The sequence below is a fragment of the Furipterus horrens genome, unplaced genomic scaffold, assembly GCF_987537825.1.
Source record: "Furipterus horrens unplaced genomic scaffold, mFurHor1.1.pri manual_scaffold_6, whole genome shotgun sequence".
Classification (NCBI taxonomy): domain Eukaryota; kingdom Metazoa; phylum Chordata; class Mammalia; order Chiroptera; family Furipteridae; genus Furipterus; species Furipterus horrens.
The window spans coordinates 26,662,392-26,677,705 of record NW_028327176.1 but is presented as its reverse complement, the minus strand read 5'-3'; the positions used below and the strand labels follow the sequence as shown (position 1 = coordinate 26,677,705).

General features: G+C 39.5%; 1 protein-coding gene across 2 annotated transcripts in view; it reads left to right on the top strand.

Annotated features, from left to right (window-relative positions):
- Window positions 1–7,236, top strand: part of KCNG3 (potassium voltage-gated channel modifier subfamily G member 3) — a 37,351-nt gene extending 30,115 nt beyond the window's left edge. For both annotated transcript variants that reach the window (XM_090280233.1, XM_090280232.1), the window contains exon 2: window positions 6,591–7,236. In XM_090280233.1, the coding sequence (XP_090136359.1) occupies window positions 6,591–7,236 (646 nt within the window). The remainder of the gene's footprint in view (window positions 1–6,590) is intronic.
- Window positions 7,237–15,314: the final 8,078 nt, after the last annotated feature.

Sequence of the window (15,314 nt, the reverse complement as noted above, 5' to 3'; positions counted from 1 at the left end):
CCACCACACACCTCGCTTTGCAGCCAAGCAAGGCGCCATGTTCTCTGAGCACCCTGATGCTTTTCTTTCTGTCTGTGTGCCCCCCGCCCCCACCCCCGATGATCACTACTTGGTGTGCGGCCTTTGTTTTTGTTTTGGAATATTTTAGTAGTCCGCTAACCAGACCTTCTGTTTTCAGTCTCTCCTGCAGCAGAAATGTCCGTGCTGCCGACCCAGCATCCCAGCTAGGCCACTGTGGACTTAGTTAGCCTGGAGCTTGTTTATAAGATAGGGATAATACAATAGTGATGACCCATTTGTGGGCCCTGAATAATAATAATAATATGTACTTAAAAGTTTTTTAAAAATCATATAGTTAATACTAGTGAAAGAATCATAGATGCTTATAGTTAAAAAGAAATGGATTCCTACCTTTACAATCCTCAAGCTGCTAATCTCCCTTTTTCTCCTTGAATCACCACTCTTAACAATACCCTGGCTTCTTTTCTGGATATATATTTACCTATAAATATTACGTGGTATATTTAAAGCAGCAGCCTCATTGCAGTTATTTCAGTCAATGGCACCCATGATTATTGACATCCAATCAACTTTGGGCTCCAATTTTCCTTTCCATCTTTATTATATTTATTACCTGCTACTTCCCATAGGCTTTTTTAAAAAACTTTTTAAATGTAATTGCTTTCACTACTTCAGATTTTTCTAGTGCTTTCCTGACCTTGATTGTGCTGATCTTTCCAAAATACAGGGTAAGGCCAAAGTAAGTTTACAGTTGTGAGGACATGAAGAAGTTTATTCTTATATTATTATTCATAAATTATTGTGTGATTTTCCATACAAACAACTGTAAACCTGCTTTTGCCCCAGCCTGTACTTAAGTTGCCACTTTATCAAAGAAGCCTTACATCATCCCCCAGATGAAGGAAAACTAACCTTCTTCTGAACTCAGTGTATGTTGATTACAGCATTTATCACTATCCACATTTTATATTTGAGTTTATATGGATAAGGCTGTTGTAGAGGAGGGGATATCTTACCTTTCACTAAGTTGTAAACTTTTAGAAGCTAATTGTAACTTTTGTTGTTGTTGTTTTAAAGTTTTTATCTTGAAATAACTTTATACTCACAAGAAGTTGCAAAAATAGTACACAGAATTCCGGTGTACCCTGCATCCAGCTTCCCCAGTAATAACATCTTAGCTACTACTGTACAGTTAAGTCCTATCATTAATTCATCTTTGTAGGCCTCCTGGTGACTCTGTAGAGCCTGGTGTACAGTAGACACTCATAAGCTTTATTGCTTGATGAATGAGTCAGTGTGCTCTATGAGCTTAGTTAGGATCACATCCAAGGTAATGGGGATGTTCATCCCATCCTTACTCCAGGACTGGCTAGAACCGGCCTGTTTTCACACAACCCAGATTGAAGTCAGGGACATTTCATGCCTCCCTTTGTGAACACTTGGTTGACCTACCAGGCAGGAAAGATGAGAAAGGGTTCTGGAATACATGCCCACATCTGTGATTCATTTCAAAATAATATTTGAGGAGGCAAGTGAACGGGGTATGGTATTGACTGGAGGCTGCTGGTTGATGGGGCTGTGTACTTGTTGGTTTGAAATATCATTGTCTTCTTTTATATGCTGAATGGTCTCAATTCTCCATCTCAAAAGTTAAAAAAAAAATGCCACATTGACAAAGCATCATAACCATTTCTTTCTTAGATTTTAGAATTCATCTCTGCTAAGTCACACTAGCAAAGCAGAGTTCCAGGCAAGATACATGCTACAAGCATACCTCATTTTATTGTGCTTTGCTTGATGGTGCTTCATAGGGGTTGCTTTTTTTTTTTTTTTTTTTTTTTTTTTTACAAACTGAAGGCAAGACCCTCCACCAGCAAAAGGATTAAAGCTTGCTTTATTGTGATGCTAGCTCTGTTATGGTGGTCTGGGACCAGGTTTGCAATATCTTTGAGTTATGCCTGTACCTCTGATTCTACCAAAATGCACTCAATTTTTGTTTTGGGGTTGAAAATAGAATTGATTATGACAGAAAGAGGCAGAAAAAATAACGAGTATTTGTAGTAATTATCTGTGAGTTTTCACAGAAACACTCTGATCTTTGATGGAGGTTGATATGCAATGGTTAGCCCCCTGCGTTAGCAGAGCAGGTGCTGTGGTCTTTGGATGTACAGTCGCGAACATGGTTGCTTCTTTGTAGGGGATCATTGGTCCCTGTTCATCTATTAAGAAAGTATATGGATCTGGTGCCTATGCTGGCTGAAACAGAGGTCAGAGGAACGACAGAGGAGAAACTGCTATGCAGTGAGGAGGCAGAGCCCCAGCTTCTTCAGGCAAGGGAGGGAGCTGCATGTTCCTGGCTGCTGCGGGAAAAGTGGAGAAAGCAAGGGCAGCCTGAGGAGGTGGTTACGGGGAGGAGAGATCCTGCAGCACATTTTGATGTACTCTGATATCTTCAATTTAATTTCTGAAAAATGTCAGTTTTGATCCATTAATGGGTTAAGAACTGACAGTTTGAAAAATGTGGCTGTTTGACATATATCATTTAATATTAACAGTGAACATTGTCATAAAATCATTAGCATTTTCAAAGGTTCCTTAGAACTTCAAAACCCAATAGATCCACATTTCATTACAGTGCCACTGTAACTTTTTAGTTGTGTGACCTTGGAAAAGATGTTTAATGTTTCAGCCTCAGTTTTGTAATCTGCAAAATGGAGAATAGTAGAGGAAATACACACTTCTTAGAATTCTTGTTAAGGATTAAATGAGATGATGTCTGTAATGTGCCTAGCACAGTGCCCAACTGAAAGGCCTCAGTAAGTGGTAAATATATATATATTTAGTGGTAAATATTTTTATCAGCCATGAATCCATGATCTTCCATATGTTTGGGCCTCTAAGGAATCAGAATGGGTTTCAAAAAATAGTTGTTCCCTAGCATCTTCCTTTTTTAAAAAAAATTGTTTTTCTATTACAGTTATCCCTTTTTTCCCTCCCATTGCTCCCCTCCACCCAGCCCACCCCTTCTCCCTCAGTCATTCCCCACCCCGTTGTCCTTGTCCATAGATTATTTATACTAGTTTTGTTTCTAGCATCTTTTTCAGTTCTTTTTTTCTATTTTATTTTTTTATGGCAGTAACCTTTGGGAGTGCCCAATTGTTGGCTCTCGTGCTCAGTAAAACAGTACTCAGTTTCCCAGCAGGTGTTGGTGGCATTGGCAAGAGTGCCATTCGGAAACATGGGGGATCTTGGCAGGTTCAGTGGTGTTTGCTGTTGGAGACTGCCTTGGCAAAGTCCTAGGTGAGAGGGGGATGCCTGGGGTTCTCACTGATTCATCCCTTTAGCGTGGGAGTCTGGCTGAACTGCATCTGACTTGGGGGCTGGGCTGGAAGAGCCCAGGGGGCCTCATTATGGAGGAGTTTACCTCTTCGAAATTCTCTGACTGTGGGATTATTCTGCACCATTTGGATTTCCTCCTTTTTAATCTGAATAATTTTGGCTGCTGGTGGAAACAAACAGAAAATGTTCTGGTATTTCTGGCACAATTAAAATTTTTACTCTTCTTAACTTAATAGAATCTTAGAAATTTTTCAAAAAAGATTTTATTTATTTTTAGAGCAAGAGGGGAAGGGAGGGAGAAAGAGAGGATAAGAAACATCGATGTGCGAGATTGGTTACCTCTGGCACTCCCCCAACTGAAGACCTGGCCTGCAATCCAGGCATGTGCCCTGACGGGGAATCGAACCGGTGGTCTTTCTGTTCACAGGCTGGCACTCAGTCCATGGACCCACACCAGCCAGGGTGAATTTTATCATTTTATCGCCAGGAGAACCCTTAGGAGATCAATGCAACTCTGCCCCTTACCAGGCAAGGGTCCTCCCTCAGAGCAGGAGCAGATTCAGCAGTCTTGCTCATGTCCCCTGTCCCTTAACATTAGCTGCAGAACTGGTGACATTTTAATCATAGCCACTCAAAGAAAACCACTGCTGTTACTACTGTGTGTGGATCTTACTGTAGTTACCAGTTTATTACCCTGGATAACAACCAATTAGAAATCTCAGTGGCTTAACCCAATACAGATTTATTTGTTGTTCACCTATTGGGTCCAATCAGAGTCAGGTTCTTTTATGCACAGAAACTCAGGGACTGGGGCTCATAAGGGCCCCCCCGTCTTGTAGCCATTTCGGAGGCAGCCTCCCAGGTTGCCACGTCAGGGAAGAGAATCAGCACTCACTCTTCTGTGCTCCTGCCTGGAAGTGGTAGAGTCATTTGGCAAACAGCTCATCTGTCAGACCGGGTCCTATGACCCTGCCCAGCTGCAAAGGGGCTGGGAATAGGAGGACATGGGATATTTGATGAGCATCACCAGGGAGAAGTGAGAGATGGTAATATATATGGTAAAACTGTATATTGAAAAAAAAAAAAAGGCTGCTTCTTCTCTAGACCTGTCAAGTTTCATTATTCTCCCAGTTTTCTAAGCCTCTAGGTTCATAGAGGCTGTTGTGGCAGCACCTTTTCCTGATACTGTGGTGGGGACAGCGAAGGGCTGCCAACCACAGAGTAATGGGGTCCATGAGCAGAGCAGCAGATAATACAGTAGAGAAATGGTGGAGGCAGCTGTGATTTCAGCTGCTGACCTCGTGTGGTGGGCTTTTGCCCCCAAAGATATCAGGTCCTAACCCCTGGAACCCGTGGATATTATACATGACAAAAGGGGGGTACAGATGTGGTTAAATTAAGGATCTTGAGATGGTGGGATTGTCCTGGATTATCCCAGTGGGCTCTAAATGCTGTCACGTGCATCTCCGTAAGAAGGATGCTGGGGGAGACCTGACACCGTGACAGAAGAGGAGGCGGCAGTGGGACCCTGGAGTCCGAGGTTACAGTGGTTGGCTGTCAGCCAGGGAATGCCCACAGCCATCTGTGGCCGGAAGAGGCAAGGAGTGCCTCCTGGAGCCTCTGAAGGGAGTGCGGCCTTCCTAACACAGATTCGGGCCCACTGATACTGATTTTGCACTTCTGGCCTCCAGAATTAGGGGAAAAGAATTTTCAATTTTCTATTGTTTTAAGCCACCAAGTTTGTGGTAATTGTTTATAGCAGCCACAGGCCAGTAATATACTTGGGTTTCCAGTTTTTTGATGGTCAGTGGCTATTGCTCTGACAACCAGTGCCCTGAAGATTTGGTGGCTGGAGTGAAGACTGGGAAACTGGGTGGCTGGGGAATGGGGTGAGAGCAAGAATTTTCTTTGTATCCTCTGTTTTTGCCTTTTCAGTTTGAACCATGTGAATGTACTACCTATTCAAATAAAAAATACAATTAATCTTGACAGTCCTGCAAATCCTACAGTAAGTTAGGAGGAACATGGTTAATTTTGTGTGTTCATTTCCCCGAGTGACCTCCAGGGCCACTTGTGTTCTGCGACATGCACTTTGAAGAATTCTTTTCAAAATGTTGCTCCACAGGCCTTACCATCTCACCTCCTCCAATTTCTTCTCTCTCTGTTGTACTTCTGATGTTTAGGAAAGAATTATTGGAGAAAAATGAATGATGGTGTAATAATTATAACTTGTAATTTGAATCTAAAAATATAATTTAATTAAAAATCACCTCAGAATTACCTCCTATTCTGGATCAAGGCTTCTTGACTGGTGTGCTGAGATTTCATTTCCTCAGCCCTGGGATTGGGGGCAAGGGCCAGAGTGGCCAGAGGCGCCCCCCCGCCCTGTAGGTGGCTTTCGCCCGTACGTTATGCAAATATGATCCTCAGTTTCAGAGCATGCAGTGATGGGGAGAGGTTGGCAAACACTGCTCTAGCTAAAGTATGGCCTTTTAAAAATGTATGTTGCATAAGAATAGCTATGGAAAGCAAACAGGGTCTTTGGGAAAATTCATTCTAGTGATTGCCTTGCTCCAGTGCAAGAGTCCTCAGCCTTGTTTGCGCACCGTGGCAGTCATGGGGGTGCCGGTGCTCTGCTGCTGAGGGCTCGGCAGCCCTGCAAAGCCGTGACGGCTGGCTCGGCCTCGTGTCCTCCACACCAAGCCTCAGGCAAAGGCGGCAGAGCACCATTTTCAGAAAGGATCTTGCGTTCCCTCTAATTTACCAAGAAATAACATCACTGAAAACTTGGGTATGTTGACTATACAGGGAGAGAGTCCCCTGACTTATCTCGTAACTGACAGGCATCACAGTTGAGAATCTCTACCCTCACAGGGCATGACACATGTCATATTGTGGTTAGCTGAGTAGAAGTTCATTTCAACTCACGAAATAAGAGCTAGATTTTAAGTATTAGTGACAAGCAAAAAACAAAAAAAAAACATTGAATGGATTTACATGCAGTATATAAATAAGAACGTTCTCAAGTTTAGTTTTCCTTTGAACTGTACTATTTGTTGTTCTGTTGCGTCCTGGTGGGTCTGATGATGTTGGTAATGCTGTCCGTTCTTTATGTTTTCTGGAATAAGTAACTGAATTAATATGTCAGTGTAGTACTATCTGAAAAACTCAAAGAGCTATTAAAATGCTTAAAAATAAAATGATCTATTCTTCTTTTGTTCTCTTGACAGGATAATTGAAGCTATCTGCATAGGTTGGTTCACTGCAGAGTGCATCGTGAGGTTCATCATCTCCAAAAACAAGTGTGAGTTTGTCAAGAGACCCCTGAACATCATTGACTTGCTGGCAATCACACCGTATTACATCTCCGTGTTAATGACAGTATTTACAGGCGAGAACTCCCAACTCCAGAGGGCTGGAGTCACCTTGAGGGTGCTTAGAATGATGAGGATTTTTTGGGTGATTAAGCTTGCCCGTCACTTCATTGGTCTTCAGACACTTGGTTTGACTCTCAAACGATGTTACCGAGAGATGGTTATGTTACTTGTCTTCATTTGTGTTGCCATGGCAATCTTTAGTGCGCTTTCTCAGCTTCTTGAACATGGGTTGGACCTGGAATCATCCAACAAGGACTTCGCCAGCATCCCTGCTGCCTGCTGGTGGGTGATTATCTCTATGACTACAGTTGGCTATGGAGATATGTATCCTATCACAATGCCTGGAAGAATTCTTGGAGGAGTTTGTGTTGTCAGTGGAATTGTTCTGTTGGCATTACCTATCACTTTCATCTACCATAGCTTTGTGCAGTGTTATCATGAGCTCAAGTTTAGATCAGCTCGGTATAGTAGGAGCCTCTCTACTGAGTTCCTGAATTAATGCATTGCAAACCAAGTCTTGCACACACTTTGCTTGGTAGAAAGAGTTGATGCTACTTCATATTTATGTGTTTCTTGCTCGATGAGCACTGCAGTGTGGTACTGTTATCATCTTGGTAGGGTAAAAACTATCCTTCCCAGCTGAAGGCATAAAACACTTTACTTACGGAGTAAATAGGATTGAGACTCTGAAGGAAAAGTAATAATTCTAGAGTTAATTTTAGGATCTTATTTTATTTAGACTTGTCTCCTCCTTGCCTTGAACAACAATTACACTTTTTTTTGTTTTATTAAAATATATTATTCGAACCTTTTAAAATGGAAAGCTACTATTTTCCAAATGTTTTTCCATCTTATGAATTCAGAAGAAGCTTGGAAGTTATGGTATTTTTTGTTGGAAAGTAACATTTTCATTTCTAAATGTTTTATAATCTCTCATATCAATGTCAGAAGTATCTTGGAAACATATGTCACATGCAGGAACTGTTTAGCAAATACTTAAAAATTTTGGCTGAATTTAAACTGTATAATGGAGCTAGCTACAAGCAAGAATAGTATTTGGAAAACCTTTCCAGCATATTTCTCAATTCTCAGATTTATTTTTGTTGCTATTATTCACCTTATCATGCAGTTTCATGAAGCTTGAGTATATCCTCACTTTTTCATTTTGGGTTTTTAAAATTTCTTTACTGACATGACTCAAAAGAGTGTTTTAGAAAGAAGAGAGGTTGTATTATTTAGCATTTTATTGGTGTTATTTTGAATTCATTGCTGTCACTAGGTGGTAATTGTCCTAACATTCAGATATCCAAATAAGAAGATTTTCACGTAAAAAATGATAGAAGTAGTTTGATATTACAACCTATGTTTTTCTTCTGTTCTTTTTTCAACTGAACAACATGGGCTTAAGCCTTACCAGATGAAAGGATATTTATGTATACCAAAGTCTTGCTTAGATGTTGTCACTGGGTTATCACAAAAAAAGAAATGAAATATTTTCTTACTCTTGGTTGCTGTGTAGCTCAGCCATTTTAAGCCAGCTAAAAGCTGGCTTAAATTATTTGAGCTGATCTTCACCATCATGAATTATGGCTACACCAAAACTTCTTGCAACAATATTGAATAAGATGCCACATTAATCTGGCTAGATTATTAGGGCTAGATAAAACTGATGACTGTTCAGTGCTACTTTTTAGCAGGGTGAATTAAGATTTTTGTTTTGTTAACCAGCTGCCATAAAGAAGTCAATGTATAAACAAAATAATTAGTCCTAGATTAATGAATCATTTAATATTGTACACTGTAATTTAGTGCATGGGAGGGGGGGAGGGGGAGAGAGAGGATGGACCTTGATATATCTATCAAAGAAGGGGTTACCAGAAGTGTTCATTAAAGGAATATTAGCCATCATCTAGTTCAGACCTCAAGTGGGACAGGTAGAAAACCAGGGAAGAGATGGGACGATTGTGAAGGAGTAAGGCCTAACACCTGGATCTCTAAAAATTCAGTCCAGCAGCTTGTTCTTAACAAACCTCTGGATTTGAGAAGCCACACTTCTTTGCTTTGCCACTGCTGAGATAATAATAGCAAAACTGTTAATTTCCCCTAATTTCCTTTCCTGAGTTTATGTGGTGTTTTGGCCATTAAGAACCTCACCCCATCTTTCCTACTAATGCACAGTGGTATGCTGCCCATTGCATACTCAAAATAAATTGTTATTTATTGTATATTTATTGTATTTTAATATATTTGAAATAAATAGCATGGATTTATTTTTTCTTACCTATTTGGATTTAGGCTTTGTGATTTATGCAAATAATGTGCAGATGACAGCATCCCAATATTACTAATTAAGATAGAATAGCCATTCATTTTGCTGACACAGGGAATTCTTCGTGGGAATACTATGTCTTATCTTCCCCAGGTAAATTATAGATATCTTTAAGGACCGGGATCCTCTGTTTTGCACACACCTTCATATTCCCACAGTGTCTGTGACAGATTTGGGCAGAAACTATTCACTGATTTGAGGGGAGAAACTTCTGTGAGAAGAGGCAAGGAGGAGCAAATTCCTATATGTGTACATGTGTAGCCACATGTGGGAATACACACACAGACTGTGAGGCTGCCCTTAAGTAACAAGTAAGAAATCTCTTGTTGGAGATGCCAGACTTTTCATAAAGGAGCATTTTGAATAAACTCTACAGACAGTTCAGCTACCTATTATTTACGAAGAATGAACAGAGGCATTTTATTAAAACTTCCCCTGAATGTTATTGCCTTTAAAAAAATTATTTAATAGGCCTTCTTTCTTAGTTGTGCTTCTAGACATTTTTCATAACTCAGTCTTCATGGCACAAATGCTTTCATTTAGGATCTTGATTAATAGCAGGAAGTCATATATTATCTTAATTAGAATGCCCAGCGAGGAAGCTGGAAGACGTGTTCTGATTTTACTACACCTGAGATTCTGACTTGATTCTGTACAATGGATTTTTCAGGATTAAAGATACAAATTAGAGAATGCATTTGAAACTATTCAAGGCCTTATTTATCTTTTGCTTTTATGACTCTATTGTTATTATGGGTTGTTAGTTGAAACAGTTACATTTGCTTTGCTCTTGGGTTTTGCAGTTAGTTGTGACCACACCTATGGAGGTTCTTACTTCCTTAAAAATGTAGAAATATATTCAGAGTAATATTTCCTGTTTTTAAGCTTTTGTCCAGGTCTCCTGGGAGCTGGGAGGTGGGGGTGGTGGTGGTGGTGGTGGGATTAAGTTGGACGTTGGTGTTGGAAGGATTTTCTTTGTTTGCTTGATATTTTCTAGAAGCAGCTTATTTTTCCTCTTTGCTATAGAAATGGAAAATAAAAAAAATGACATCTCGTAGTTCTGTTTTACTATTAAGCTTATATAACTCCAAACTTAATGCATAGCTTCACAAAATATTTCCAGAGTTCCCTGACCTTACATAAAGGTACCTTCATTTAGGGCCTAAAACATATAGTGCAATCAAATATAGTGTAAATATTTCACAGGGTCATAGGAAATTAGAACTAAAGGGCCCGTAGACACAGACAACAGTATGGTGATTACCAGAAGGAAAGGGAGGGCTGGGGGGATGAAAAAGAGGGTATAGGGGGGATAAATGGTGATGGAAGGAGACTTGACATGGGCTGGTGAACACACAATACAATATACAGATGATGTATTATATAGAATTGTACACTTGAAACCAATCTAATTGTATTAACCAATGTCACCCCAATAAATTCAATAAAAATAAAATTAAGAGACCTTTTGGTCCTCTTCCCATGCCCTTTATGCCATCCAAATGTTAGCAACCAGGGAGCTATGCTCCCAGTGGGTTGTGGTTTAGCCATTGTCACCCATAGGGAGACTAACTTGTCCTGATTTTCCTGGGACTTTCTAGGTTTTAGCACTGAGAGTCCCCCACCCTGGGAAGTCCCTTAGTCTAAGGTGAACTGGGACAGTTGGCATCCTAGTGTCAGGTCAGGACCCAGAAACTTGTTTTCAGATTTTTGGTTCTGTACTCTTTGGGCAGACTTCTTTTTTGTTTTGTAACATCAGAGGCATGAATGATTTAAAAAACATTTTCTATAGGTCAAATAAAAAGCGAATGTTGCTTTTAGACACCCTAGGTGCCAGGAAGGAGGTCTTGGGACCAGTGTGTATGGAACTCAGATTTCCTATAGAGTTTTTAAACTGCAAAACTTCAGTTAGGCACCCACTCACATGTACACAAATAAGTGCAGTTCATAGTTATCATTGCAGTGTTTAGAAGGTACAGGTTGAGAAATGTCCCAGCTGAATAGGAAGTAACACGGGTTGAAGCTTTGATGGAATGTTCTGGAAGAGTTCCATCTTGGTCAGGAAGATTGCATACCCGTCTCTGTTTGTTCGGCAAGGTTTCATATGGTGTTTTTCTTCCTGCCTTTCCAGACCCATCTGCACTCAGAGGACAGCACATCAGTTCTGCCCCTGAAAGTAAATTAATGATTTACTGCTCTGTGCTGAGCAGCCTTCCAAAGGCTTGAGCCATTCCCCACGCAGGCCTGCACACTTAGTTTTCCAGCTCAGTCAGACACGCCCAATAAGCGCTTCAGCTTTTTAAGTGCGCTTGTCAGTTTACTACTTAGGGAATTGAATTCGATCGTCTGCATTATTCTGTAATTTAAACAAATTAATTTTAAGTAACTTTGGTGAGAATCCTTTGATTTGTATTAAAAAATACCAACACTATACCAAGTACAGTGAAAGCATTAATGACGTGTAGTAAATGTAAGCCAGGGGGAATAAGTATTACTTGGGTTTCATCTCTCTCTGAAGGGTTGCTATTACTTTATTTATGCAACATTGTATTAAAACTAAAACTAAAAATTCCCATAACTTTTACCCCCAGAGATTTTAGTTATTCCCTTTGACTCTGCCCAAGACACAGTAGACGCCATCTGTAGGGTGTATTGTTATTGAGTTGTTTTTTTTTTAAAGAAGGGAAGTATAAGTAATGACAGCTATTTTTTTCTGTGTTAATATACAAGGATTGATTTAACTCACACATTGCTTTTTCAGCTGTATGTTCAGCTTGATCTTGCAGCTTGGATGAAAGTCCATGCCCTCTACAATATAGGGGGCAGGAGAATTCACTTCCTTAGTCGAGAGCAGTATGTGAGTTATAAATCTTGAACTCTGATACTAGAGAAATGTCTGTTTGTGTGTGAGTCCATAGCTAAGTGTATATTTGTCTTATTTCTTTAGCCTTAGCCACTCTTTCATATGAAACACTTGGAAATAAAATGCAAAATTATGAAATTGATGTAAGGAATAGCTTCCAGGTCCATGTGACTGACAGCTTTTTATTTGTTCATAGGACAGAATTGGAAAGTGTAGACTTTTTACTTTGAGATAAACTGCCTAATTTTGTATCTGTATCTCTTCAGAAAATTTTACCATTTGCAAGATTTTTTTTTTTTTTTTTCGTAATATAAATCAGCTCTGGCATGTGTGTCTCAGTGGATTGAGTGCTGGCCTGCGAACCAAAGGGTCACTGATTCGATTCCCAGTCAAGGCACGTGCCTGGGTTGTAAGCTAGGTCCCTGGTTGGGGGCATGTGAGAGGCGATCACACATTTATGTTTCTCTCCCTCTCTTTCTCCCTCCCTCCCCCTCTCTCTAAAAGTAAATAAATAAAATCTTTAAAATAATACAAATCATATAAATATTATAGTCCTAAAATTAGAATAATGGGTCATGGTCCCTTTCTTGGTAAGACCTTGCTTATTATAAGTTAAGGGGAATCACCTTTTATTACCTTCCAGTCAACTCAGTTTAAAAAGATCAGAAAGAAATCGAGTATTGAGTATATATATGTTTGTATCTTTTTCTTAACATTTTAAAGTTGATTATTTTTTCTGTGCTGCAGTGCAAGGCAGAGACAGGAATACTGTGGCAAGAAATAATTAGGTGCATCCGCTTTTTGTAGTAAGTAGATTTCCATTCATTTGTGTGGGGGTAAAAAAAAGATTTGAAAACGTAATACTTCATATACAGGAACTCAGAGAATCCTTTCAACCTGTGAATCATCCTTCTGTTGTGTTACTAATCCCTGAAAGTATGTTTTTTAGATTTGATTTTTCTAGTACATAAGAATGAGATCTCTTGAGAAGGGCATACCTGCATGAGTATCAGAAGCAAATCAGATTGTTGAAAAGCTATGTGTGAAACCAGATGTTAACATCTGACTTAATAATGAGGACTTTTATCAACTATTAATAATAAAAGGTATGGCTTTCTGATCCCCACAAAAGTTTTCTAAGGGTCACTGGGGATGGTAGATGGAAGCTTTCTTTTTATTATCTGTTTTAAATTGTTGCTGCCTTTCCCTCCCTCACATGAGTGACCCATATCCTATTCTGTTAAAAACCACACAAGTGAGGTTTAAGCATGTCGTCACCATGCCAGAAGGCAAGTGAGTTGTTAGGGAAGGGAATGAGAAATACATAGTGGTTTTGTTGATAAGCTTTAAGCTATTTTGGAAGACTAGCTAGGAAAGGTAAAAATGTGGAACTAAATAAGAGGTGGTCCTAACAAAGCATTAAAAAAAAATCGAGATAATTATAAATGACCCATAGCCATGGACAACAGGGTGGGGATTGACTGTGGGAGGGGGAGTGGGCTAGGCAGGGGAGAAGAATTGGGAAAAATTGGGACAACTGTACTAGAGCAACAATAAAACATAAAAAGTTGAGATACAATGTACATATAAAATGTATCATTTTGAAGTGTACAACTCTGTGGTTTTTAGTATGTTCACAGAGCTGTGCAACCATCACCACTTTCTAACTACAGAAACGTTTTCATGTACCCCGTACTCATTAGTAGCTACTCCCCATTCCCCCTCACCCATCACCCTGGTAACCACTAATCTACCTTCTGTCTCTATGGATTTGCCTGTAGACATTGCATATAAATGGAAACAGAAGGTCTTTTGTTTCTGGCTTCCTTTACTTAATATGTTTTCAAGGTTCATCCATATTGTAGTATGTGTCAGTACTTAATTCGTTTCATTGCTGAATGATATTCTATGGTATGGATATACCACATTTTGTCTATTTCTCTATTGTTAGACATTTGGGTTATTTCCAATGTTATGAACAATGCTGCTGTGAACATGCATGCGTAAGTTTTTGTGTGAACATGTTCTTCGTGATATCTAGGAATGGAATTACTGGGTGACATGGTAACAAGTTTAATTTTTAAGGAAGTGCCATGTCATTTTCTAAAGTAGCTGCTGAACCACTACACGTTCCCACCAGCGGTATGTGAGGGTTTCAGCTTCTCCATGCCCTCCCCAGTGCTTCTTTTCCTTTTATTTCTTTTAAGTTTTAAAATTAAAAAAATATATTTTTTTAAATTATTTTATTTATTTGTATTTAGAGAGAGAGGAAAGGAGAAAGAGAGGGAGAGCAACATCAACGTATGGTTGCCTCTCACACACCCCCAACTGGAGACCTGGCGTGCAACCTAGTCCTGTGCCCTGACTGGGAATTGAACCAGTGACACTTTGGTTTGCAGACTGATGCTAAATCCACTGAGCCACAGCAGCCAGGGTTTGCTTCTTTTCCTTTTTGGGGGTTTAATACCCAAGCTAGTGGGTGTGAGTTAGTATCTCATTGTGGTTTTGATTTGCATTTCCCTAATGAGTAATAATGTTAAGCATTTTTTGCTGTGTTTATTGACTTATTTGTATATCCTTTTGGGAAAAATATCTATTCAAATCCTTTGCCCATTTAAAAAAATGGGTTATTTGTCTTTATTGTTGAATTGTATCAGCGCTTATTATATTTTGGAGACTAGACCCTTAGCAGATACATGATTTGCAAGTATTTTCCTCTCAGTTTGAGGGTTTTTTCACTTTCTTAATGATGTCATTTGTAGCACACGAGATTTTTTTTTTTTTAAGATTTTATTTATTTATTTATTTATTTAGAAAGAGGGGGAAAGAGGGAGAAGGAGAGGATGAGAAACATGTGCAAGAGAAGCACAGATCAGTTGTCTCTCATATGCCCCCAACTGGGGACCTGGTCAGCAACTCAGGCATGTGCACTGACTGGGAATTGAACCAGTGACCTTTCAGTCTGCAGGCTGGCGCTTAATCCATGAGCCACACCAGCCAGGGCTGTAGTACACAAGTCTTAATTTTTTATGTAGTCCAGTATATTTTTTTCTCTTGTGCTTTTGGTGTTGTATATAAGAAACTCAAGATTAATTCTTATGTTTCCTTATAAGAATTTTATAAAATTAGCTCTGACTTTGAGATCTGTGATATGGTGTGAGGTAGGGGTCCAATTCATTCTTTTGGAGGTGGTATCCAGCACCATTTGTTGAAAAGACTGTTATATTTTTACTACTGAGTGGAATTGTCAAAATTCAAATAACCCTGAATGTGTGGGTTTATTTCTGGACTCTCAATTCTTTCCCATTGATCTATACGTCTATTCTCATGCCAGAACCACACAGATGACTGTAGCTTTGTAGTAAGTCTGGAAATTAGGAAGTGT